The following is a 25,518-nucleotide window of genomic DNA, read 5'->3' on the forward strand; positions in this document are numbered from 1 at the left end:
ATAAAATTCACTTCCAGTATAAAGGGGGCTGTCTTTTCGGTTTATATATAGAATTTCTTTTCAATACGCAGCTATATACACGGTGTCATGGTAATCATTTTAATAATCATCCCATCATATTATTTCATTGACTTTTTTGTTGTGTGTTCTTCATTTGTATAAATTTGCTGGCGGGAGATACAATTTTTGGTGATTTTAATTCATTTTGGGCTCGGTCCGGCCCCCACATTTTCTTTTTTTTTTCTTCTTTTTTTTTTTTTGCACAAGATAGAGGAATATTTAGGGTGTAACTATTTTGCCCTCCCCCACTTTTTTTTTTTTTACCCCGGAAATTGAACCACAAAAACAAAAATAGAACGCAACGATGAAATCTTGAAGTGGGAGCGCGGGTAAGGTTTTTTTTATTTATTTAATTTTATTTTATTATATTTGTTTTGTTTTGTTTTGTTTTTTGTTTTTGTTTTTGTTTTTGTTTTTATTTGTTTGTTTGTTTGTTTTTTGCTTGTTAGCTAATTAAACCTGGGGATCCAGAAATAGAAACATAGCGAAATCGAACCCTATCATCACAGGCGCAATAATTCTGTGGAATTCTTTTGTGCAATCATAGAAAACTGGACAGCGGTGCTTTGGCTTATGCAGTCGGTAGCGCGTCTGGGATGCCAATTCAATTCAATTCAAAGTTTATTTCATTTTTCGACAAAACATATAAGTTACACTTCTTTTGACAACAGAGAATAAGGTAAACAGAACATTATGTATCGAAAAGAATGTGAAACAGTTGAGGAGGACCTTATAGTAATTATACATTGTAGTAAAAAAAAACCAGAAGTGATCGAAATGAGGTACATGTATAACTTTGCTTAAAGTGCGAAAAATGGAGAGACCCACTAAAAAGACAGAGCTTGTAGAATGTGGGCCCCTCTGGAAAAATAACATCAATGGGAAGATTAATTGAAGCATCATAAATACAAAAGGAGAGGAAAAAAAGAGGAAGAAGTCTGGAAGCCCACTGAGAACTAGATTCACAGATAAATATACTTACTATCATAGACGTGAACAACATAGGACAAGACTAGACAACAAAACAACTGCTGGAGAAAAGGCTGTACGGAACAAAACGGGATGGACAAGACTAACAGACGCGAACAAACATTAAACAAGACTAAACAGCAAAACAACTACCGAAGAAAAGGCTGTACGGGACAAAACGGAATGGAAACGCTGAACAAATAGAAGACAAAATAGCAAACGAAAATGCACAACAGAGACAGCGATCTTCGACAGAAGCGTATCAAGAGAAACAGATAATGGTTGTGGAGGGGAAAAAAAGTGATTGTAGCGTCTGAAAGGAGAAAAGCAAGGAAATGAAGGGACGTGAGAACAGGAATAAGACAGACATTCATGTCTTTGACTCTTTTGGCGAAAGCGTAGATAGCAGCAGACATCCAAAAGATTACAATTTATTCTTGAAAGAGGAAAAAGTAAGTCTGTATGTGAGAAAGAAGACCAAATGGCTAGTTGTGTCCTGCAAAGTCATACGACTGCAATAAAAATGCCTCCAAATCCAAAGGACTCGGGGTTCGATTCCTGGGTCTATCTATACAGCTGAGCAATATTGTGTGTATCATACCGTCCTCTTAAGAGGCAAAAATATTCTGACCCTCGATCGGATAGGACATAAAATTGTGATAAAAAGGCCCCATGTGTGAGAGAGACACAACTCATGCAGGGGAAAGATCGCGCTTCATCGCAAAGAGCAGGGTGCATTATATAACTCGGTGGCCTCGCCTCACATCAAACTGGACCCCATGGAAAACCATGCATATGGAATATGGGCTATCCAGCCATATTATTCTCAGATGGAAAAATGAAACAAACGAACAAGCAGCTTTGAATAATATAGCCAGTTGGACTACATCTCTTGAACTTTATTTCATAATAATGGATTACGTTTGATATTTGTTATCATTCTCTCTTTGTAAAATAAAGATTAAATGAAGAGGTATACCCACCGCATCAAATTATAATTGGGGTGCAACTTACAGCACATAAATAGGCCTATACACTGATGTTGGTAAATAAAGGGTTTTATAGTTGCCAATCCGTAGGCCTGTCAATTTTGGGCAATTTAACGTCATCACTTTATCATTTTTCAGTAGGCTCTACACAACGTATTCATCCACTGTGTGTCATGCATGGCTGTGGCCGATATATATCTCTGTTTATTACAAAAAAAAAAAACACCAAACAACAAAAAAAAAAAACAAACAAACAAACAAACTATACACACGGCTTCTTTCTTTCCTGTATGAGCAGCTATAAAAGCAACATCCATTGTTCTGTTAGTAATATTTTCAGCTCTCTATTAATGAAAACTTGAACGACAAGTGCATCCAAATGGATTGAGTGAATGTGGCAGTTTTAAGTAGAACACATCAGTGCGGAAAGGAGAGAAAAATCAGACTAAAAACTTTTTATGAATTTGTAACGTTTCAGTGCCGCCATCGCAGGATGAGAAGACTGCTCTATAACAGTGTGTGATGCCACAACGGCAGGTATAAAAGAAAATATAGAGAGAATTCCACAAAACTTCATTTTTATGAAAAGTAAGGCCTATACACATTTCTTCGACTTTAACTGACATTGTGTTCAGGGTATCATTCTCCCTAAAAGAAGCAAGATAAGTGCTCTAGCTGTTACTATGCTAGAAAAGAGGAAAATTATTTGATTTTTAGAAATATATTTTTTTTACTGTTCTTCGTATGTGACATCACAAACTGTAGCAGTCTTCCCATCTAGCAATCGCTGCCCATTTTTTTCTTCTTCAAGAAATCACATAATTCTGAAAGGATTGTGTGATTTTCCTCAAAGTCACTGATGCCATGGATGCGTTCCGCTATTGCTGCATTCACCGTTATATAATCCAGTGACTGAGTGAGGAGGTGGGTCGGCGGGTGGAGGTCCCAGCTCCATGCTCAAGTAAACCTGGTTCAATTTTGTAATTATGTATAAAATAATGTACATGTCCAAATGAGGGGTTTATGTGACATGTGATGTGAATGAGTTGTGAAATAAATTGAAATTGAAAGCATCATTGACGTCCCGATTTGACACAGTGGAGTATATACGAGAGACATACATGTACCAGTACGTCGACGCTTCGACTCGCGATCGCGACGACTCGACTTTACTCTCGCTCGTGGGATGTCGCGAGTCGAACGGTCGTATGCGCATCATGCGTACATCTTATCTGGGGTCACACAGTCTAGTCGTGTGTAAAACACTTGTAACTGGCACGACGTGATGCGATGGCAGCGTTCGGGGCTGGGGGAAAAAGGCGAAAGCCTGATCAAAATTCCCAGTTTCGGAGCCACCAAGACTGGCAGCAATTATGCGGAGAGGTTTGTATCTGATTATCCTGTATTTCTGTCATGCCACGTAGCAAGTGACCAACTAAAGTAATTCTTACATTTTTATGTTCGTGCAGGAGTGGGTTTCACAGGCACAGCACAGCCTACAGCTGGGAATTATGCATTAATCCCATGTGCTGGTTTCTGCGTTTGTGTTTACTTTTTGAACGACGACGTAGTTTCTACAGCGATGACCCTATCCAGGACCTAGATCTAACACGTTAGTGCTACCCCTACACTGCAGTCTACGGCTACGTACCGTACTGTATAGTTGTACACTTTAATACAACAAGGCTTACCGGCGCTAAATTCAAAGGGTGTGTACAGTTATGGTCGAGGTGAGGATTTAGCTTTTAGTTTTAACGTTTTGCGAGATATTTCAGAAACCACTCTGTCGCTACACTCTAACCAGTTAGGTGGTTAGTTTCTAGATCTATGAGATGTCAAAGCTTTAAAGAGCATGCAGTTCTCGGACTCAGGGGTATCAAAAGTTTATTTGATGAAAATCGGTTTTGAAATGGCTGAGATGTCCAAAAACAAGGTGAAACAGAGATCCTAATAAAGTTGTGGCATGTCGCCTTTTAATTATTAGCACTTTTGGGGATATCTCGGCCATTTGAAAACCAATTTTCATCAAATAAACATTGAATCCTTCTTAAAATTACATGCTTTTTCATATTTCATAAGAAGAGGCTTTTCATTATCTCACTTGGGAATGTTCAAAGCATGAATCCCCACCTCGACCAGTACTGTACAGTCCCTTTAATGCATGCAGTTTCTTAATGCCATGCCATATCAAACCCAAACCCTTACCTACATTACCAGGATGGACTCGGGAGTTTTCGTGTAGGCCTACAGGACGATATTGCCAATTACTGGTCTAAATTTTTATTTGTATGTAGAAACTGAGAGAGGACAAGTACAGAGGTAGTACGAAGCTGCTGCTTTATTTACATACAATGTAATTAGCACCCATCAGGTTAACTATACACAGCCCAGTCGCTGTACATATGTAGCGCAGTGAAGTTCTTAACCACTGTCTCTATATGGAGAATTGGGTGAGGGTACCTTCTTGATTGCATCTAATTCACAGCCCTATGATGGACAAATCTAAACTTGTATAAAAAAAAAAAAAAAAAAAAAATCAGCGTTTCAAGAATGTGTTGCCTTCACCAGGTGTTTGAAATATATCCAAGAATTGAGTGAAATTTTCATTGCAAAAGACACAACTACCAATCCATCGTTACAGTTGTAATGGCTCTTTAACAAATGAATCGGTTAGCCTATCACATGCGATGTACATATATTGTTCTTCCAACAGGAATTGTCCCTCGGCCAATTAGAGCATGGCTTATGTATGTACGACTTACAGCTAGCGAACAGCGATGTTGTGATATGGATACAAATTTCTGCGATCTAACCTATTTTTTGTAGTGTTAGTATGTCGAGCTGCCTGTACTGCATACTGTGGTCTGGACAGCTAGCGTGAATGTGTGCAGGCCCTCGTTGGCCCTTAGCAAGAATGGCATTTTTCAATGCCATTTTTTTCTTTTAATGCAGAGAAGGTAGAAATTTTAATCTGGACTAGTTAGAAAACTATAGTTCCATTGTACGATTATTCTGAATATTAAGTTCATTTTATAGTTAAATTCTAATCATACTCTGCTGGCTCCATGTGTTGTACAAAAGTGTACATCTTACATTGTCATTGTAAATTTTAGATATACACTGTATTTTATTTTACTGTGTTATTTTTGCCATGCAATGTGAAACAATGCTTGTCTTGAATGAGTAATTTGGTTATAAAAGCTAACGTTAAAATTAACCTCTTGTGGTCATTTTGGTGCATCAACAGAAAGGTCATAGAAAGCATATTGTACACGTAAGTCGTAATGTACAAATCATTCCCTTGAAAAGTGTATGCTTTCTCTTCTTTCTCATCTTCTTTACAACCATGTGAAGAACCTCCTCTGGTGTAAATTCAAACAAGTTGACAAGCTGTCAGTTATGACAGATGGTGTTTTCTTTCCCACATAGATGAATAAAAGGTTATATTCAAGTGTAACTATACAACAGTTTGTTTTGTTGGTTTTTTTTTCAGCTCCAGGCTGTGAGCAGACATACATTTACTGATGTACTGCATCGTTACAAAATGCACTTCATGTTTACAGCTCTTCTCATCAAATTCAATCTAGGTACTATTCTGTGTTTGTTGACTTAGACTATCATTTTTCTTTGTGTTATGTTTATGTCTGTCTCCTTTCTTTCTCTTTCATCCTCCTTGTTGTCCCCCTCCCCCATCCTCTTTTCATTTGCCCAAACTCTCCCATGTTCTGAATCTCACAAATGATTTGTTTTTCCTGACCCAGTTCAACATTTGCAAGCGCAAGCTGCAGGCCAAGTCAGAAGCCCTCCTCGTGCTTGCCAAGGAGCTTGATAACGTTAGGCAGGAGAAGGATGCCTACAAGTTGATGGCAGAACAGCTCAGAGAGAAATTCCACGCCCAGCGCCGGAAGTATGAGGAGCGCGAAAGGGTGAGTGCTTGATTTAGCAGGCACTTCTAGCCAATGCAATCTCAGTGGCATTCAAAGAGGAAGAATGACAAAGGAATTTGGAAATGGAACCCCCTTTCTCTTTCCCAATCTTTTACCCCCTTTATTTGTTTCGAATAAATCCTTGGAGAATAATTTTTAGTCGTTCTTTCAGGAAAGGGCTATCATTTCATCAAACATCATTACATACAGCTGTATGTTTATTGTGACAGCCCCTGCAATGTGGAGTATGCCATGAAAGTGAATGAGCAGCAATTTACTATATTCTTCCTTTGAATGACTTATTGATTTTTTTGAACACTTGCTCTCCATAGAAAATGTAATTTAACAAAAATCTGTGTTATTGTATTTTCATTTGTACATTGTATTCCCGACAACAACAACAAATGCAGAAATAGATTGAAATTGAAATTGACATGACCAGTTCTAGGCATTGTATAGGTAAGACATGAAATGTTCCTATAACCATACCTTTCTTGAGAGCTCTGCTCATATTTGTTTTTTATTCTATGAGGGAGACTGTTTGTTCAAGTGAAAATATAGACATTTTTTCCTCATCACCTGAGTATATTTAGATATGCACTGATGGCCGTTCCTCCTTGATAACTTGTCTCGTGAAAAATATGATTTTCTTAAATACATGTTCAAATTGGCAGTTTACCAGTCACCTCGACCAGATTGTTTCAATTTCTGGTCCTATTGTGCAATGGAATGTTAATACTATAAAGGTAGAGCATGATGCACAATTCAAAAGCCACGCCATCAATGAGCATACAGTTCATGTCAGGATTCGAAATACACTATCTCGTAGATGGCCGTACTTGTTAAAGCTGATTTCCCCGCTACAGTGTGCAGCTGTCATAGCCCCTACAATTGAATTTACAGCTGGGAGAATAACCTGGAAAGAAACCATGTGTTTTGTGTCATTGCTCTATCCACAGGCGCTTGGTCTTTCCCTGCATGACGGAGATCCAATAGCAGAGAGGAGAAACCACGTAAGTCTGGTATTCATCGGGTTCCGTGCTTGTAATCAGTCATTATCTGGGCATATTGTGACACAATTTCTTTGAAATATTGTTGCATCACCATGTTGTAAAAAGACTTGATTATGATGATGATGATGATGATGATGATGATGATGATGATGATGATGATGATGATGATGATGATGATGATGGTGGTGGTGGTGGTGGTGGTGGTGGTGGTGGTGGTGATGATGATGATGATGACAACCAGTACAGATAAGCAGAGAAGTTCAGGGGTCATACAATGTATGTAGTCTCAGTTAGCTCTATTTGCAATCCCATGATTGAGACCAGAGTACCACATTGTCCTGAGTCATGTTTCCCTTGTGGTATAACGGTTTTGTGCTCTGTTAGCCCTGTCCCCTGAAGCTCTGCATTTACATAAATATCCTTTGTTCCACATGGAACAAAACTTTTTTTTTCTTTTTTTTTTTTTAAAAGTTGAGCACTTCCCCTCTCTCTGGATACGTGACAATACTTGGGCAGTTGTGTAATCCAAAGTTAGTAAGGTGAATAAGTCTCAGTAAGAAATTATGCTAACACAGCTCAAGAAAAGTAAAGAGGAATGAATCTAGTAAAAGTTAGATTGAACATATATGCCATCGGACAGGTATGAAAGATTCAATAGATGAACCATTTCAATGTCTGTTAGTTTATTATAGATTTCAACATAAGTTACTTTGAATCAGGTTTCTTTGATATACAGTGAATCTGCATGTCCATGTAAGAGTGGGCACAATTATATGCACTCTGTTTTGCTAATTCTTTCATTTTATGTGCTTGTGGAAACTGTTTAACAAGAGGGTTCTATTGTTATGTTCACTATATCATTGCTAACTTCATACCTACCTGCTATGTGCCACACACCAATTTATGTTTGCATATTTTCAGTGCATATTTGCACACATACTTAGCCGTAGATTGATCTTTGCAGCCACAAAATAAACTGTTCTACACTGCATAGTCTAAGCTCATTCTAAGATTGCATAGATTGGGGTTCAGACATGTGAACTACTGCCAGTGAGATACATTATGATTTATATATGCTAATGGAGAACGTCTTCATTGTAACGTTTTTAGTGGTTATTATTGCTTATGTGTTTTGGCAGTCCTGAGTATTTAGCGTTCAGGGAATGTGATTTCCATGTCTCTTAGGTTTATTTGAAGAATCTTTTTCCTCTTAAAGCCAGCTACTGTGTATATCTTTTTGGAATTTTTGTATCACATTGTATGCCATAACCCCATAGTAGCAGAACATAGTACTAGTAAATTATAACTTGCATTGAACATACAAACACACACACACACACACACACACACACACACACACACAATTGTTGTGAACTGCAGAAAGTGAACCAAGATTTCAGGCAAGGGTTTTTGTTTCTTGTGTAACCTGTTGAAGACGAGTCCCAAGAATACTCCGGCAGGTGGCTGTGGGAAATGCATGTTATAGCAAAACTAGTCTGTCCTCAATGGGTTGATAAGTAAAGGGACCAATGCTTATCATCCCATGACATTTGCACGTGCCTGTCTGTCTTTGTTAAATGCAAGTGATCACCAGTCACAGGTGACAACTGATATGTTGATGCCTGAGGAGACTCTTTTTGTTCTCACTCACTGACCCTGGAGAAAAGGCATTCAAACAGAACCCAAACCAAAACCAAAAGCCCACCTAGAACACTCAACAGAACGAAAACTACACCGTGAGCAATGACCATGACTACAACGTTAGAAACCAGATTTCTAGTTCCTTGTGAAGCTTACTGAAGCATTTAAAAAAAAAATAGATAAATAAAGGAGAACCAAAATCTAAACCAGAAAGGAAAAAGGCTAGTCACATTCACCTGCTAGCCTAATCTGCTCCTGATCTATTTGTAGAGGCTTGAAATACTTCTTGTTTCTTGTCTGGAAGCTTACTCATATAAGACTTTGTACTGTAGAGCTGCTAGTAAAAAGTTTGCCAGAATTGACTTAATTTGATGTGAACCAGTGTCAATGAGCTAGTTACATGGTATGATTTGGTGTTAACTCAGTGAAGTCATCGTATGAAGTAAGCTGTCAAGTAAATAGCTGAACACAAACAACAGGCAGAAAGTGTAAGTTACCATCAATGGACCACATATCCACAGTTGATGAAAACTGACCGTTAAATAGATGAATTTCACCATTGTTGTAGTGACAGGTTTTACTTCACACTATTTAATAAAGTTTGCTTAATGAAATATCAGCATATCAGTGGGGACGATTCCATTTTTGCTACAATGTCGGCAAGTTTCTTGACCATTATGAGTCAAATGCAACATTGCATTTGATCAGAGATGCATTTGATATTTGAATTTAAATTCAGTCACTGTTCAACAACAGAATTGCATCTAAATGCAAAGTTGAGTGTGATTTGGGGACTTGTGTTTTCTGAATTGCTATAAGATTCTTTAAACACAAAATTTCTAGCAATGGGGCCCAGATTTTTTAAATATTAATAATATGTTTTATTACCAATTTGTGCAATAGAACCATGAAAGTTAGTATCATTTTTATCATTATAATCATTAATATCATCATCATCAGTAGTAGTAACACTTGTAGAAATAGAAGTAGATCTCTAAAGTTCAGAATAACAACAGCAACAAAATTATGATAATAATGATAAAAGTAAATCTGAACTTCTTGGAATATCAAATGTCATAAGATGCCACAATTTGCGTGGTGAGAGACAGCCGAGTTGATCAAAAGAGCTTAAGTTTGCATTGGTGCACACAGCTAGGTTGTGCACAGTCCGGTGCTCACACTCTGCTGCCAGGACAATGAATCATTGTACTATTGCATTGTACTATGTACAGCAGTCTCATACTGTGCTCTCTGTACTGGTTTGAACCAAAAATCATTATATATTTTGAAAGGAAAAACAAGCTTAGTCAATCGATACTAGTTCTCATGATGTCATTAAACCCTGCATGGCTGCTTTGATGATTTGATTTCATCATTTATCCCTGTTCAATATCTTTTCTCCTAGTGCTGCTTTCAAAATGATATATGCTATATCTGTGTGCATCTAAATGTGTTTGTGTGTGTATGTGTGTGTGTGCTTAATTTTGGAACCAATTGCCAGATGAATATTTCAGTATACCAACAAGATACAGGGTGTGACCATCAGGGAATTTTGAAATTGTTGATGTGATTCAGTTATTTAAGCATTTCATGGCATGGGAGGGAAGATCGGATTGAATAATGTGTTAGATGGGTAAATATCTTTAGGGTTACATACACGGTGTAACAATATTGCATGTGCACCTCTTCATACGTTCACCACTGTAGGAAATATTACTCATAGGATAACAATGATAATGATCAGAAGATATTTAATGTTGGGAATATCTGGTTTTATCATTTTTATTATTATTTTTTTTTGTGCAGAGTCTCATCCAGATCCTGTGTCACTCTCGAGAGAAGACCAGGTTGGCGGAGCTGGAGTTATCGGAGCTGAGGCAGAAGTTGTCTGAGGCTGAGGGAGACATTAAGGTCTGAGGAAACCCTGCCATATATTGTCAGCTGAGAACCAGAAGGGCGCTATCACATTTTAACATTTTCAGCATAAGTAAAAACGAAACAATCAATTTTCATGAAATGAAAAGTTTATTTATCAAAGGGGGGTAGACATATAAGCATTGTTTCAAATATCTGGTTGAAAATAGTGCCCATGTGGTTTTGATTTGTAACATTTTACTGCAAATGAGAATAATTCAAACTTGAAACCTTTAGGTAGAGGAGATTAAGCTTGACAACATGATACCAGTAACTCAACCCCCCCCCCCCCCAATTTGAGTTAATGCTCTTGTGGTTCTCAGCTGACAAGATGTTCTTGCTGTGATTGGGTGAAGTTTTTTGTTGGGCAGAAGAGCCAAGAAGATTCTCGCTCCATGATCAATAGAGAATACTGTAAAAGTGGATATCTTCACGTGACTAATTTTTTTTTTTCGCTCAGGCGGGCACGAAGAGTTTCGCATGTTTTTAATTCTGCGGAATCAAGACATCAACTACTGGAATATATGACAAGCAAGAATATTTGCTGACTTTTATTTTCGCTCTTGTTTCTGGTTGCGCAAAATGTGCAAAAATTTCAACACTGTGAAAATTTCCACTCTTATAGTATGTATTATTTCAGCAGATTAAAAGTGTGAGAATTGTACCATCATCCTCCATGCTTCTTCACTTGTGGTCTTCATGTCCAGGGCATTGACTTAAAAAAAAAATAATAATAAATTTGGTGGTTTAGTACATGTTGTATGTAAGTGATAAGTTTTGGTGTGAAGAATCATATATGGTATTATAAGAATCATATCAGATTGGCAAGGAGTAATACTGTCGAACCTGTTTATAGCATTTACGAAAGGGAGTAAGATGGCCTTTGTAGACAGGTGACTACTTAAGACAGGCTGGCAGCCACTTTGATTTTATTTGGCTTAAACAATGCCTGTGGCAATGAATGTGCCAAATGGTCTCGTTTACTTCAAAGATATGTAAAAGGTCTGATAGTCGCCAATTGCCATAAAATGGAATCGGATGAGTGGCCAAAAAAAAAAAAAAAATCTCTTTCATTGTCTCTAACTCTTGCTTCATATTGTGGTTGGCCTTTTGAAGTGGCCATTATATAAGAATCGGTCATTCTGGCAGAAAGAAAATCCACTCTGACTGGTAACATTCACACATGACACATGATTCACAAGTGATGTAGTAGCCATGGTACACAGTATAGATACTCGATATGTGACCACTACACACAAGGTCCTTGACGCATAATATGGGCCACCAGTTGACACGGTGAAACGGTGTGGTAGAGATGAAAGGGGGACAAATTCTTTGGGATAGCTCTTCAGCACCGACTGAGCTGAACTTGTGAGGGAGAAAAAGACTGAACTCCGCCTAGGGTAATGAGCTCCGTTGTATACCCACCCGTACAGTGACGATGATGGATGAAGTACGTGCACAATACACGCAAGATCCCGAATGCGCCCAATAAAGCGGGGCAATATAAACACTAGGAGGGAGAAGGGAGCGATGCCCCCGCCTTTACCTCTCGTAGGGGGTATCAGGGGTGGGGCATTTTGAGTAAGGACTGGTAGTTAGGCGGGGAATAATTTCCCAGCAAGTCACAGAATGGGATTCTCTGTAAAGGACCAAAATGTGTCATTTGGGTTGACTGACTCAAATCTTTGAAGTTTGTCTTACCTTGGAGAGTAATCTCTACCTGCTGTGAAAATTTGGCAGCTTCAAACAAAACCAAACTTGAGATATTTGACATTTTTCTGGACCATATCTTTTTGGACCAGTGCTGCTTTCATTAGGAAATAGAACATGTTTTCATTGATACTTGAGCATAGCTCCTTTGAGTGGCCTTAATCTTTAAATGCTCTTTTCTCCTTTTCCAATGAACCTGCACCACCTGACTCTCTCTTTACTTCAGTCACATTTTGAATGGGTTTCCATGGTCTAACTAAAAAAAAAAAAATTATATCTCAATTTCAAGCAGAGAGTTTACTCTTTTAAACTATGTAAAAAAGTGGAAATTCATTGTGGGCTACTTTTTGTGGGTTTTAAGGTAGGCGGTCTGTCCGTGGTCACATATGATGTCAGCCATTGTGCCATGTTTGACCCTAACTGGTGTAACTACTTCCTTCCAGCTGCTGAGGGAGAGCATAGCCAGACAGAGAATAGGTGACGAGGGCATAGGAACCAGGCACTTCCCTGCCCACGAGAGGGAGGAACTGATCCGGCAGCTGGAGAAATCCAGGGAACAGGTGAGTTTTTTTCTTCTTTGACACTCGAAGCCTTTTGAATGACAACAGAAGTCGGAAATGTACGTGTCAGACAGACACATTCTATGACGAAACAAGTAGCGTTAGAATAGATATGAAATATTATACTGCTAAACCAGAAACATTTGTGACATGAAACTTTCATGAATTGTAGCCGATGGCCTAATTCGCTGCATGAAACTTTTGCGAATCGCCACTGGCATTCAATGCATTGTATAGACAAAAACTTTTGCGTGCTTTTAACTTTTGTGAGCTTGGCTCCTTGCGAAATGTGCGACAGTTTCATGCACGCGAAAACGTCTGGTTTTACAGTAGATAGATAAATTGATGATGTTCAACATTTTCATTGTTCACAGTCAACAAATTGTTGCTTTGGTGACACTTTCACCCACGTTCTGCAGTCTTCTTCCGACTGTCACTGTCTCGCCATGTATTAGGGGCGGGGGGAGGGGGGCAATGGAAGTCGGATATGGCAAAAGACTGCCACAACCACTACCACATTGTCAGCTAGAAGGGGAGAGTGACTCAAGTCACATGATGGGATTAGAAAAGCCATTCACATTCAGAAGAAATAAAGAGTGCATGTCTTTAGTGTTGGCCCATATCAGGGCAATTACCCCCCCCCCCCCCCCCGATAAATACTGGTTAGTGATAAGATTCAAGTAAAGATTAGGGTTAGGATTAGGATTAGGTATAGGGTTAGAGTTTGGGTTAAGGTTAGGATTAGGTTCAGGATTAGGGTTAGGGTCAGGGGAAGGGTCTGGGTACAATTAATTGTCCAGGGGGTAATTGCCTTAGAACCGAGTTGGCCAATTCAGCCATGTGTGGATGATGGTTTGTGTGTTGATGATGGGGATGATGATTTGAGAGGTTAGATCCGATAAGAATATAGACAAACAGACCAGAGAGATAGTTTAGTAGGAGGGTATTTCAGGTTGAGAGAACATTTTTTCCTTTTGCAATATAACTGTATATCCTAAGGGCCTAAATCAGTAGGCTCATTACAGAGTTGCAGCCTCTGTAGTTGTCAAGAGATGCGAAAGTGAGGTTGTAATATGATGGAGACATTGCCCATGATGAGCAGTGTTTCTTAGTTTGTCCACCGGCAGGTATCATACCCCACATTTATACTTCCACCAAGGAGGTTACGTTTTTGCCAGCGTTGGTTTGTTTGTTTGTGTGTGCACAAAATTACTCAAAATGTTATGAACGGATTTGGATAAAATTTTCAGGAAAAGTTGATAATAGGGAGCTTTCTAATAGGGATGATGGGATATACAGGACAGAGAATTAACCCACCATCCCCTTATTTGTTGACTTATTCTGTTTCTGAGGATGGCCATATGAACAGGGAGGCTTGCATCCCAAAGAGATTTGTTGCATCCAATGTACTGTGTAAACTGTTACATGCGTGTGCTGTACCTAAAAATACATCAGCTAGCTGCTCCTTCCTTTTTACAGACCGAATGCTGTTTCTACAGAGAACTGTTCTGAACATGACATACAGTATAGATGTACAATTGGGCACATGTGTTGATAGATTTTATGCTGTACCTTCCATCCTCTTTACCTACCATAATAATAATAATAATTATAATGATTCAGCTGTAAATATTTCTAGTGAGTACCTTCTGACAATTTGTCACACAAGGCTGAAATTGAAAGATTCCTGTTGACACAAAGAAACAAATGATTACCGTATTCGCTGGCGATAAGGCCGCAATGCCGAATAAGCCGCATCCTGACTTTGGTGATGACAAACAGGAGAAAAATAGAGGGATTTTGTGCTGATCAAAACTTCATTACTTTTCTGCATTTTTTTATGCCTCCGCCATGAAGTGTCGCCGGAGGCATTATGTTTTCGGGTTGTCCGTCCGTCCGTCCGTCCTTCCGTCCTTCCGTCCGTCCGTCCGTAATCAATTTTGTGGACAGCGTATCTAAAAAAACTTTTAGAGGTATCCTAATGAAACTTGGCATGTATATGTATGAGGGGCGAAGTTGTGCCTATCAACTTTTGGGTGCACATGCTCAAAGTCAAAGGTCAAAAGGTCAAGGTCAAATGCTCAGAATTTCATTATTTCCCCTATATCTCTGCAATGCCTGGAGGTATTTTCTTGAAACTTGGTGTGTACATGAACTACCAAATAAAGATTCCCCAGAGAGAGTTTTGGCTCATGAGGTCAAAGGTCAAGAGTCAAAGGGCATGTGAAAATGTTAAAATTTCAGTTTTTTCTCCATATCTCACAAATATTTCAAGGTATCTTCATGGAACTTCATGTACTGACTGGCAGTGATTAATTTAGGGGTCATGGGTCAAAGGTCAGGGGTCAAAGGTCGAGGTCAACTTATCAAAATGCCATTATTTCCCTTTTGTCTATGCAATGCCAGCAGGATTTTTTCTTGAAACTTAGTGTATGCATGTATTACCCAATACAGATTCTCTGGGAAGTTTCTTGTCAAAAGGTCAAAGGCCAAAAGGTCAAAGGTCAAGTGTTAAATTTTACATCTTCCTTAAACTTATAAAAGTGTCAAAAGTTGGGTACAAATCCCCAAATACCTGCACTCTAATTAGACAGTATAGCCATTCATCCAAATAAACCTAGTTCAAGGAAAGTGAACATTCAATGCATGTGTGACAAACCTGTCATTTTAATATTTTGCAAGTTATGTGAAACTGTCATCACACATTGTCAAGGCATTTAGCTATAGACCTATTCAGATAACTATGCATTATGGCGGAGGCATACCAGTCGCCATAGCGACATTTCTAGTTAAATAAGAAATTTTGCTATTTCTACACAATATGTTTCCATGTTTCCTAACAATAACATTATAAACATTGGCACATTGCATAGTCCGATACATGATTATGTGTGTCGGTTAGGCAGATGATTCTCTGAGTTGGAAAGACAATATAGTAATTTGCATGTGCTGGCTGGCAACTTTACTGCTTTATTTTTGTTTAAATAGTGCAGCCTTATCACCGGCGAATACGGTAAATTTTGGTAATGATCTGGATCATTGTCGGGATCCAGGAATTTTTCTGAATTTTGGAAGAATTCTGTATCATTTGGAAATAAAGCCATTTTCAGCATATGTGTTTGGCAGAGGTCTGTATTCTCTGAGCGCTTTTCTAGTTGTTATATATGTTTTTCAATCCTTTTTTTTTTTTTTTTTTGCCAGATTGAGAGCCTGGAAAGAGACATGGTGGCCAAGATTGACGAGCAACAGGAATTTGTGACCGAGAGAGACTACTACCGCACCAAGACAGAAAGACTCAATCAGGAGCTCAACTATGTTCTCGATGGCGATGATCGGAGGATAGTGGACGTCGACGCTTTGGTCATGGAAAACAAGTAAGCACAAATCATTGCAAGACTCTCACATGTTGTAAAAAGCAACCGAGGTGTTACGAAGCAGAAACCCTTGTTTGGAAATACAAACTAGCATTATTTTGGATCATTGCCAGACTCTCATATGTTGTAAAAAGCAATCTAGGTATTACTAGGCGATAAACCTTGTTTGGAAATACAAACTAGCCTTATTTTGGATTATTGCAAGACTCTTGTATGTTTTAAAAAGCAATCTGGGAGTTAATATGTGACAATCCTTGTTTAGAAATACAGAATTGCCTTCTTCTTTTCTTTTCTTTTTTTTTTGCAGATTTACCAACTCTGTTGTGATTGAGTGAAAACTCCCCGAAAATGCATTCATCTCTAGATCACATGACAAAATTCCCTTACGGAAAAAAAGAAAAAATCTGCTCAATGCAACGTTTATAGGGTATATTCAAAGTATTAATGTATTGCGAGATCCTCCTCAAAAATTTGGCTTAGAGCTATTTTATGATCAGTCCTTTTTTTCGCCTAAAATCCCAACTTTACTTTTTACCTGGCATCAGTCAACTAATGACCGACAGTACTGACCGCTTGTCTGTCTGCAGCAGCATTGCCTGTTTATCATACATGCATTACAATTGTTTGTGTGTGCAGTTCAGTCAGTTTGGAGCAGGTGATGGTCTGGAAATCTTGGGAAAGTATCTGCTTTGGAATTTCAATCACGTCACTATTTTATAAAACAAATAATGCAGGTCAGCTGTTTGTCAAATTTTCCATCCTCTGTAAGTTTTGGAAGGTTAAATACACACGGCTTTTCCGCATGCATTTCCAAATGTTCAAATGATGCTCTGGGATGGATAATTCTCAGTAACTTGCTGTGCCATGTGTATCATTTGTTTATATTAAAGTTAACAAATCTGCTGTCAGCAGGCCGGCTGATGATGGTCAATGGCAGCAGCAACAAGCACAAAAACAAACTAACAAACAAACAAACTTTTATGTCTCCATGAAGTCATTTGCTGTCTCTATTCTGCTCCTCCATTTCATGTGAATTTTCATCTAAAAAGTAATGTGTTGAAGTCTGTAGTCCAAGCTACTTCCTGTTTCTGAAGGCAATTGTTGAGTTAATGCCCCCCCCCCCATCTCAACCAATCAGAAATGCGGATTAATGAAATGAGGTACATTGTATACACTGTAAAAACAAATTGTGTGTGAGATTTTTGCGAATTTTGTGAGGAACCATGATTTGCAGAAGTAAAATGCACGCTAAACAATCCAGTACATATAACAAACTCGTGTAGTTTTTCGTGATCGCCAAGTCGCAAGAGTGTCATGCCGCGAGTGTTGTCTGGTGTTACAGTAATCTCCAATATGCACCGAGTATTCCCACATTGCCCCACCACCAAGCCACCACTACCCCATCATGTGGTAAGGTTGTGACAGGCGTGGGAGATCAGGAAGTGATATTTCATGGCAGGGCTGATTGAAGTATCCAGGGATGAAAAAAACGAGGCGGCCCGTGCAAGCTGTATCATATTTCGCAGGAAGTTTTAATGTGTTTTCCCTTCCATCCAAAGTAAAAGTATAAGTGCATAGAGGTCAGATCACAAGATTAGAGTCAGTGTCCTTGATGTGAAATTGACTTCATACTTAGAAGATGTTTGTACAGATAGGATAAGTATTCGTCGTCACTCAAGACAGATTTTGATATTTAAAGTAAAAGTGGTGTGCATTGTGATATATTTATGCAAATATGAAAGATGATCACTTTCTGATTTGTGTGTTTGTGTGTGTGTATGTGTGTGAGCAAATTTTATAATGTAATCATAATTTCTAAGCATGTGATACACAAGGTCTGTTCTAAAAGTGCATATGAAACTGTTAACAAGATATACAATGTATTATACCCTCATGTGCAGACCATCTAAAGCCCTGAGCTTTTTTGAAATGTGTACATGTGTTATGCGTTGTGAGGTTGTGTAAGTTAAAAGCCTGTCAAATTGCATTTCCTGTAGTGAAGTTCCTACATGCAACAGCCCTTAGCACTGTAATCACTAACTATTGATAGGAGCTAACTAGATGGGGGTAGGGGGGAGGGAGAGGGGGAGGGAGGGAAGATAACCATGTCCCATTTCCCCTTTTGTCAGAAAATAGTTACAATGGGTTTCTGTAAATCAAACCTGTTTGCTTATCAACACAGCATTCCGCAGGCAATTTTTGAATAAAAGAACCAATATTTTTCACAAAACCAAGAAAGAAGGTCTGCTGGATTTACAATACATACCTTTCTGAGCTCTCCATGGGGGTAGGTTAAACACACTAGGTGATAAGCACAATCAGGGTATGCAATCATGACTTTCTCACTTTAAAAAATTGTAACTTCTAAAAGAATGCACCAACTGACTTAAAAATTCACATGCAGCATGCTAAGACATCAGTAATCACGTGTGGTAAGACAATAGCTAATTTCTTCTCATTTACTGTTAATTATTAAAGATTAATTACCAAAAAGTCCCTCAAAACCCACGTAATGCGTCAAAAAAAGCATTTTACAACTTACGTAAAATCAAGATTTGAGGTCCATATTTTAAGTCTACCACTCTGTGTTTGGTATCAAATTAATGGATTTTTTCCTGGCATTGCTTGCATGCAATAAAAAACAGTGATTCTTTCAGCTGGAGAAAGTTATAAGGTCTGAAGTGCCATCCTGGTAGGAGTGTAATGCTGGTTTATTTTTGTGACATTGTGACCGTTTAACCCATGCTGTACAGCTATACATGGAGAAAAGCTTATTTTTCTGCTTTTCCTGAGAGTACTGAAGACACACTACAATATGGTGCGCTGTTTGCCAATAAATGTTCAGCCAGTTTTGAGTTTTGAGCCATTTTCAAATGCTGAGTAAAATAAGTGCAGCTGTTTTTCAGTATTTTCAGTGAGGTATATCCTAATTTGACTACTTTAAAGAATCTTTTCCCCTTATTGAATATCCTTGTTTTTTTAACCATGAATTGTACATGTAGAAATCTATTGTGTGAAAATTTCAGCAAATTTGAGCAATAGGAACTTATTTTTTTATATAAATTACAAATTGCTGAGCATAAAAAAGTGCGATACACGCCCATGTTATACTGCATGAAGGTCATATGATAAGTGTTCACTGTTCATATTTCAATGCTTGTTCAATTTCTAAAGATATCATAAGCAAAAACATAGTATTTTGGCTTAATATGTCATTGTTTGAGTGTCACGGCTTGGATATCAACTCAAGTCATCATAAATCTCACATTCATTCTTCTATCTGTGTTTACAAATATGAGAATTGATCCAAACACTGTGCGCACATTCAAGGTCAAACTGTACAGATAATTTTTTAATGAAAAATATAATATCTTCCAAAGTACCAGCCCTAATTTCATAAAAATTTGTAATAATGGCCACTATATGTCTGTTACCTATTCCTGAAAGTTTCGTCTCTTCACTCTTTGGCAAAAGTGAAATATGATAAAATATGTAAAAGTGGTTTTATTTGAATTCAAAATAATGCCTACAAAATTGATCATCCATTTCGAGAAGTGAAAATATGAAATTCATTCATATTTTGTGATATGTCATGGCTATGTATTGGTGGTGAATGAAAGGGATATTTATCAGGAATATCTAACAGCAATATCAGATGAAAAAAAACATTCTCCTTTTTTTTAATGAATTTTTCCAATATATTACTCATTTCAATGTAATTCGACACCCCTAATTTAAATGCTAATTTATGCGCAGTTTAATGCAAAATTTTGACTCTTTCTTTCCATGAAATGAAAATTTGAACACTCAGCTACAACAAACAACAAAAAAAGCATTTTCACCAAGTTTTTTCATTTTTGCCCTGTTACACAATTGCATACCCTGATTGTGCTATTGACCACTACTGTATAAGCTGTTATTTTTGCGAGGGTTTAATTTTCGCAAATTTCCCGAATCACTGTTGGACTGCGAATTTAACAACACACCAAAATATCTCAAACTGACAGGCATTAGTGCACTTATGATTAGCATCGGTGTCAAACTCGGAAAAACAACATCTCGCGAAATTATCTTTGACCTCCTCATTCGCGAAAATATCTGTAGTACGCAAAAATAAAACCATGTACAGTATATTGCAACAAGAAAGTAATAGGCAGAGAGTTTGCTCTGTGTGCCATGACAGAAGAATTTAGAGGTCCAGGTCTGCCAGGATATTGTTTCTAGACTATCTTCTTTAAAAAAAAAAAAAAAAAAAAAAAAAAAAAAAAAAAAAGTGAGAGGCATCACACACTTCACATGATTCATATCGTATTCACTGCGACCTTCGTGACCAGCAGTCGGATATCCCTGTCTCAGTTTTCCAAGGCCCGTCACATGGAAGTACATGCCGGCAAGAAGTTTGTAAACAAATATACCGCCCGTACCTTTCCCCCAACCATGATTGCGTGCACTGCAGTCTATGCAAAAAGATATTAAAAAATGAAGTTGTTTCTTTATTTGTGTATTGTTATCATTTGCTTGCTGTTTGTTTGTTTTTATCAGCAATTATCTCTTCTGTCTTTTTGCACGTATGCCATGTGGGTAGCTTGCTGGTATTATGATAGTGTATTCCAGTGGCAATTTCAGGATTTAGCAGGACATCTCAACTGCTTAATGGTCTTCCTTACTCTACTGGACACACATGAATTGATGCAGCATGCAGGCATGGCCTTGGACACCTCATATAATTTTAGCAGTGGCCTTATAAAAAGAAATATCATCGTTGTAGTTATGGCTGTTTTTATCATAGCCATTAACTCTTTTTTTTTTTTCTTCTGTCCCTCATCCAGTGGGGTCCCCCCCCCCCCCCCCTTTGCAGTTGCATTGACTTAGTCCAGTTTTACTGGTTGTGAAATGCAAGCTAACCCATAGAAGAACAACTGATACTTTTAACTTACTGGTTGTGAAATGCAAGCTAACCCATAGAAGAACAACTGATACTTTTAAAGGGGAAATCCACCCAAAGAATACATAAACTTCAAAAGAAAGAGAAAATGATTTCCTTCAGAATGATACAAAAAGACAAAAATCAGATGAGAAATAAGGAAGATATGACATTTTTAGATTCCAGTTTTGTTTCGTTTTTTGACATTTTTTATCTGTCCTTATGAATATTCAGATGAGTGAGTTGATGGTGTCATACCCTCAATTTGTGTTCAAGGAAAGGAAGCAGCAACCTTCATGGTACCATGGAGCTACTAAGCTCCATGATGGTACTGTGCATTGGTGCAAACAAATCAATAATGTATTTGTGGAGAGTGGTGTGATAATGGCATGATATGACTCAGACAAAGAAACATGCTGTATAAGCTGTCATTTTTCGCGAGGGTTTAATTTTCACGAATTTCGCGAATCACAGTTGGACTGCAAATTTGACAACATGCAAAAATGTCACCATGCGCTAAGGTAACAGTGCACTTATGAAAGCCTCTGTGTCAATTCGCGAAAACAACATCACACGAAAATGTCCGTGACCTCCTCATTTGTGAAAATATCTGTATGTGAAAATAACAGCATTTATACAGTACTTCACACCCACCCACCCCAACACACACGCACACACACACACACACACACTTATACAAGCATATGTTGGTACACAAGTAAAAGTGTAATTATTTGCAGTCAGTTCAGCGATTTTCAAGAGGGGCATTCCCAGGGGTACCATCTACCGAAGTATTAGAGGCCTTATTTACCATTTGCAGATGTAACAAACACCCAGCTTTTGTGCTTCAAAACAGTTCTAAAATGTGAGTTAGGGATAGACACAACTACATTGTAATGTAAGAAATGTTAAAACAGTATAATCAATGATAAGTATTGTAAAATAGACAAATGTAAACAATATATGATAAAATTGTGTCTAGAATAAACCATCTACAGTTATGGTTTATTGAGAAAAATAGTGATATCTCCCATATTTTAGGCTTTATTGCAAAATTTTGATATGGTTTTTTATATGTTTTGTGATACAACTGACCTACACATATGCATCAAATGTGATAACTCAAACATTTTTAAAATCACTGCTCCCAATTGTAAACAATAACTTTAAATGCTGATATGACCCTAGAGGTGTGCAAGATCAAATAGATCACAATCAGGATTATTTTGGGATCATGCTTCAGTTCAATGTGAGAATGACCTGTCTTTTTGATAGATTGTAGTTTATGAAAGTTTGACACAAAGTAAATAAGGAGAGTTTTGTTGTTGTTGTTGTTGTTTAGATATTGCACTTCTTGCAGTTAGGCAAACTCAAAGTTTGATCCAGAGACTAGAAAAACAATATGGAAATACCTGTAGCAGTAAAAAAAAAAAAAAAAAAAAAAAAGATAAATAAATAACAAAATAGGCTACACACTAACCCATTTTTTTCTGCCGGTCCGACCTGTCTCTGTCGGACCAGTAAATACTCCGCTTTACCATTTTTTTTTTTTTTTTTTACCAATTTCAACGGGATTGCGATGATTTCATGAATTATTTCGGCTGTAATCTTTTATAATGCACGCGCCACAAGGGGTTGAAAATGTGTCTTATTTTTCTCCCGAATATCTCTTCGCATTTGTGCATGCGTTTTTGAAAGATACACAGCATGCAGGGCCGAATTCGAGATCCTTTGTGCGTCTATTGTTTCCTCAAATTTCAACGGGATTGCGATGATTTCATGGATTATTATTCGGCTATAATCTTTATGATGCACGCGCCAAGAGGGGTTGAAAATGTGTCCTTCATTTTTTTCCCGATAAAATCTTCGAATTTCGTAAATGCGTTCTTAAAAGAACTACAACATGGCCGAATTCATGATCCTTTTTGCGCCTATTTTTACCTCAAACATCAGCGGGATTGTGACGATTTCATGAATTACTACGGCTGTAATCTTTTTACGATGCACGCGCCAAAAGGGGTTGAAAATGTGTCCTTTACTTTTTCCCGATAATCTCTCCGCCTCTCGTAAATGCATCCTCTTGGATTAGAAGATATTCACGGCCGAATTCATGATTCTTTTTGCACCTATAGTTATTGTCTCCTTAAACTTAAACGGGATTGCAGTGATTTCATGAATTATTTCAGCTGTAATCTTTTGTGATGCACGCACCAGAAGGTTGAAAATGCGTTCTTTATTTTTCTCCTGAATATCTCTTCGCATTTGTGCATGAGCTTTTGAAAAATACACAGCATGCAGGGCCAAATTCGAGATCCTTTTTGCACCTACTGTTTCCTCAAATTTCAACGGGATTGCGATGGTTTCATGGATTATTATTCGGCTGTAATCTTTATGACGCACGCGCCAAGAGGGGCTGAAAATGTGTCCTTTATTTTTTCGCGATAGATTCTTCGAATTTCGTAAATGAGTTCTTAAAAGATGTATAACATGGCCAAATTCATGCAGGGCCAAATTCAAGATCCTTTTTGCGCCTATTGTTTCCTCAAACTTCAACGGGATTGCGATGATTTCATGAATTATTAATCGGCTGTAACCTTTATGATGCAGGCGCCAAAAGGCATTGAAAATTTGTTTTTTATTTTTCTCCCAATAATCTCTTTGCATTTCATACATGCGTTCTTAAAAGTTATACAACACGGTCGGCCGAATTCATGATCCTTTTTGAGCCTATTTCTCCCTCAAAATCAGTGGGATTGCGTTGATTTCATGAATTATTTCGGCTGTAATCTTTTGTGATGTATGCACCAGAAGAGTTCTTTATTTTTCTCCCGAATATCTCTTCGCATTTGTGGATGCGCTCAAGTGAGCTATTGCGATCGCTCTTCGTCCGGCGTCCGTTGTGCGTTGTCTGTCGTGCGCCGTCCGTTGTGTGTAAACTTTTTACATTTTCATCTTCTTCTTGAGAACCCCATGACCGATTTTCACTGAACTTGGCAGGTATCATCCCTAGGGGGATAGGATCTCAATTTGTTCAAATGGGCACCATGGCCCACCTGGGGGGGGGGCCCAGGGGGGCCCAAACACCCTAAAATTAAGGAATCTTTAAAAGCCTTCTTCTCTAGAACCAGAAGTGATAGAGCTTAGTTAATACTATGAGTTAGTACATTGATGACTGTAGTTTCAAGTTTGTTCATGGGAGAATCAGGGGTGCCCCCCTTGGGACCCAGGGGAGGGGGGTGGGGAGGGGTCCTAATGGGGCCTAAATTGTACATTTTCATCTTCACTTTGATATCCCCATGTCTGATTTTCACCAAACTTGGTAGGTAGCATCCCTAGGGGGATAGGATCTCAATTTGTTCAAATGGGCACCATGGCCCACCTGGGGGCCCCCAGGGGGCCCAAACCCCCTAAAATTACGGAATCTTTCAAAATCTCCTAGAACCAGAAGTGATAGGGCTTAGATAATTAGAGTTAGTACATTGATGACTGTAGTTTCAAGTTTGTTCATGGGATTGTCAGAATCAGGGGTACCCCCCCCCCCCCCTTGAGACCCAGGAGAGGGGATGGAGAGAAGTCCTATAGTTGTAATGGGGCCTGAATTGTACTTGTTCATCTTCTTGAAAACCTCATGATGAATTTTTAGCAAACTTAGCAGGTAGCATCCCTAGGGGGATAGAATCTCAATTCCTTCAAATGGGCACCATGTCCCTCTTGGGGGGCCCCTTAACAATTTTGTGCGAGAAGAAGAGTCTATATCATCAATGAATCCGTAGAACTTATATAACAGAATATTGTATTTATATCACTATAGTTTTGTGTCATATAACATACAATATGAAGATATTGAATTGGCGTTTTTGTTATATACTTCTATTACAATCAATAACACGGGAATTTCAATTTGATACAATTATACTCCTATGAAATGTATTTCATAATATGAAATTAATTATGTATATTATTATTGTATTCTGTTATATAACTACAGATTCATTGATGATATAGACTCACGTTAGTTAGGTCTATATTGTTACGAGTGCAGCCATACGAGTGAGTCATTTTTGTATCATTTCATGTCCAGCCCTGATGAAGGTCGTAACAAGACCGAAAGCTCGGCAATAAACACATACGTTGATCACTAGCTACGTCCACGAATGCTCTTCTCGCCCAAAATTGTTAAGTTCACTTCAGTTCAGTTCACCTGAGCTATCATTGTATCATGCTGGCATCCTTAACCCGTTCTTGAGTGACTGCATTTAAGAAGAGGTATGTTTGTGTTGGTTGCCTGTCCATTATATTTGATATCAATGCCTTTCTTTGGCATTGAAGTGCAGTCACGATGGTTCTCACCTTTTCACTTTTAGTTTAGATTAAATGGAGTTGGATATAAACATTTCAAATGTATAATGTCAATAGAGGGTTTATTATTGTTTTT

The 25,518-nt window shown here is 38.1% G+C and overlaps 1 protein-coding gene across 1 annotated transcript in view; it reads left to right on the plus strand.

Annotated features, from left to right (window-relative positions):
- The first annotated feature begins 3,308 nt into the window (after window positions 1–3,308).
- The window catches only part of LOC140241597 (uncharacterized), a 49,881-nt gene continuing 27,671 nt past the window's right edge, over window positions 3,309–25,518 (plus strand). Inside the window, exons 1-6 of the mRNA XM_072321332.1 lie at window positions 3,309–3,401; window positions 5,780–5,944; window positions 6,904–6,957; window positions 10,405–10,509; window positions 12,669–12,785; window positions 15,987–16,159. Of these exons, the coding sequence (XP_072177433.1) occupies window positions 3,309–3,401; window positions 5,780–5,944; window positions 6,904–6,957; window positions 10,405–10,509; window positions 12,669–12,785; window positions 15,987–16,159 (707 nt within the window). The remainder of the gene's footprint in view (window positions 3,402–5,779; window positions 5,945–6,903; window positions 6,958–10,404; window positions 10,510–12,668; window positions 12,786–15,986; window positions 16,160–25,518) is intronic.

The sequence above is a fragment of the Diadema setosum genome, chromosome 18 (assembly GCF_964275005.1).
Source record: "Diadema setosum chromosome 18, eeDiaSeto1, whole genome shotgun sequence".
Lineage (NCBI taxonomy): Eukaryota > Metazoa > Echinodermata > Echinoidea > Diadematoida > Diadematidae > Diadema > Diadema setosum.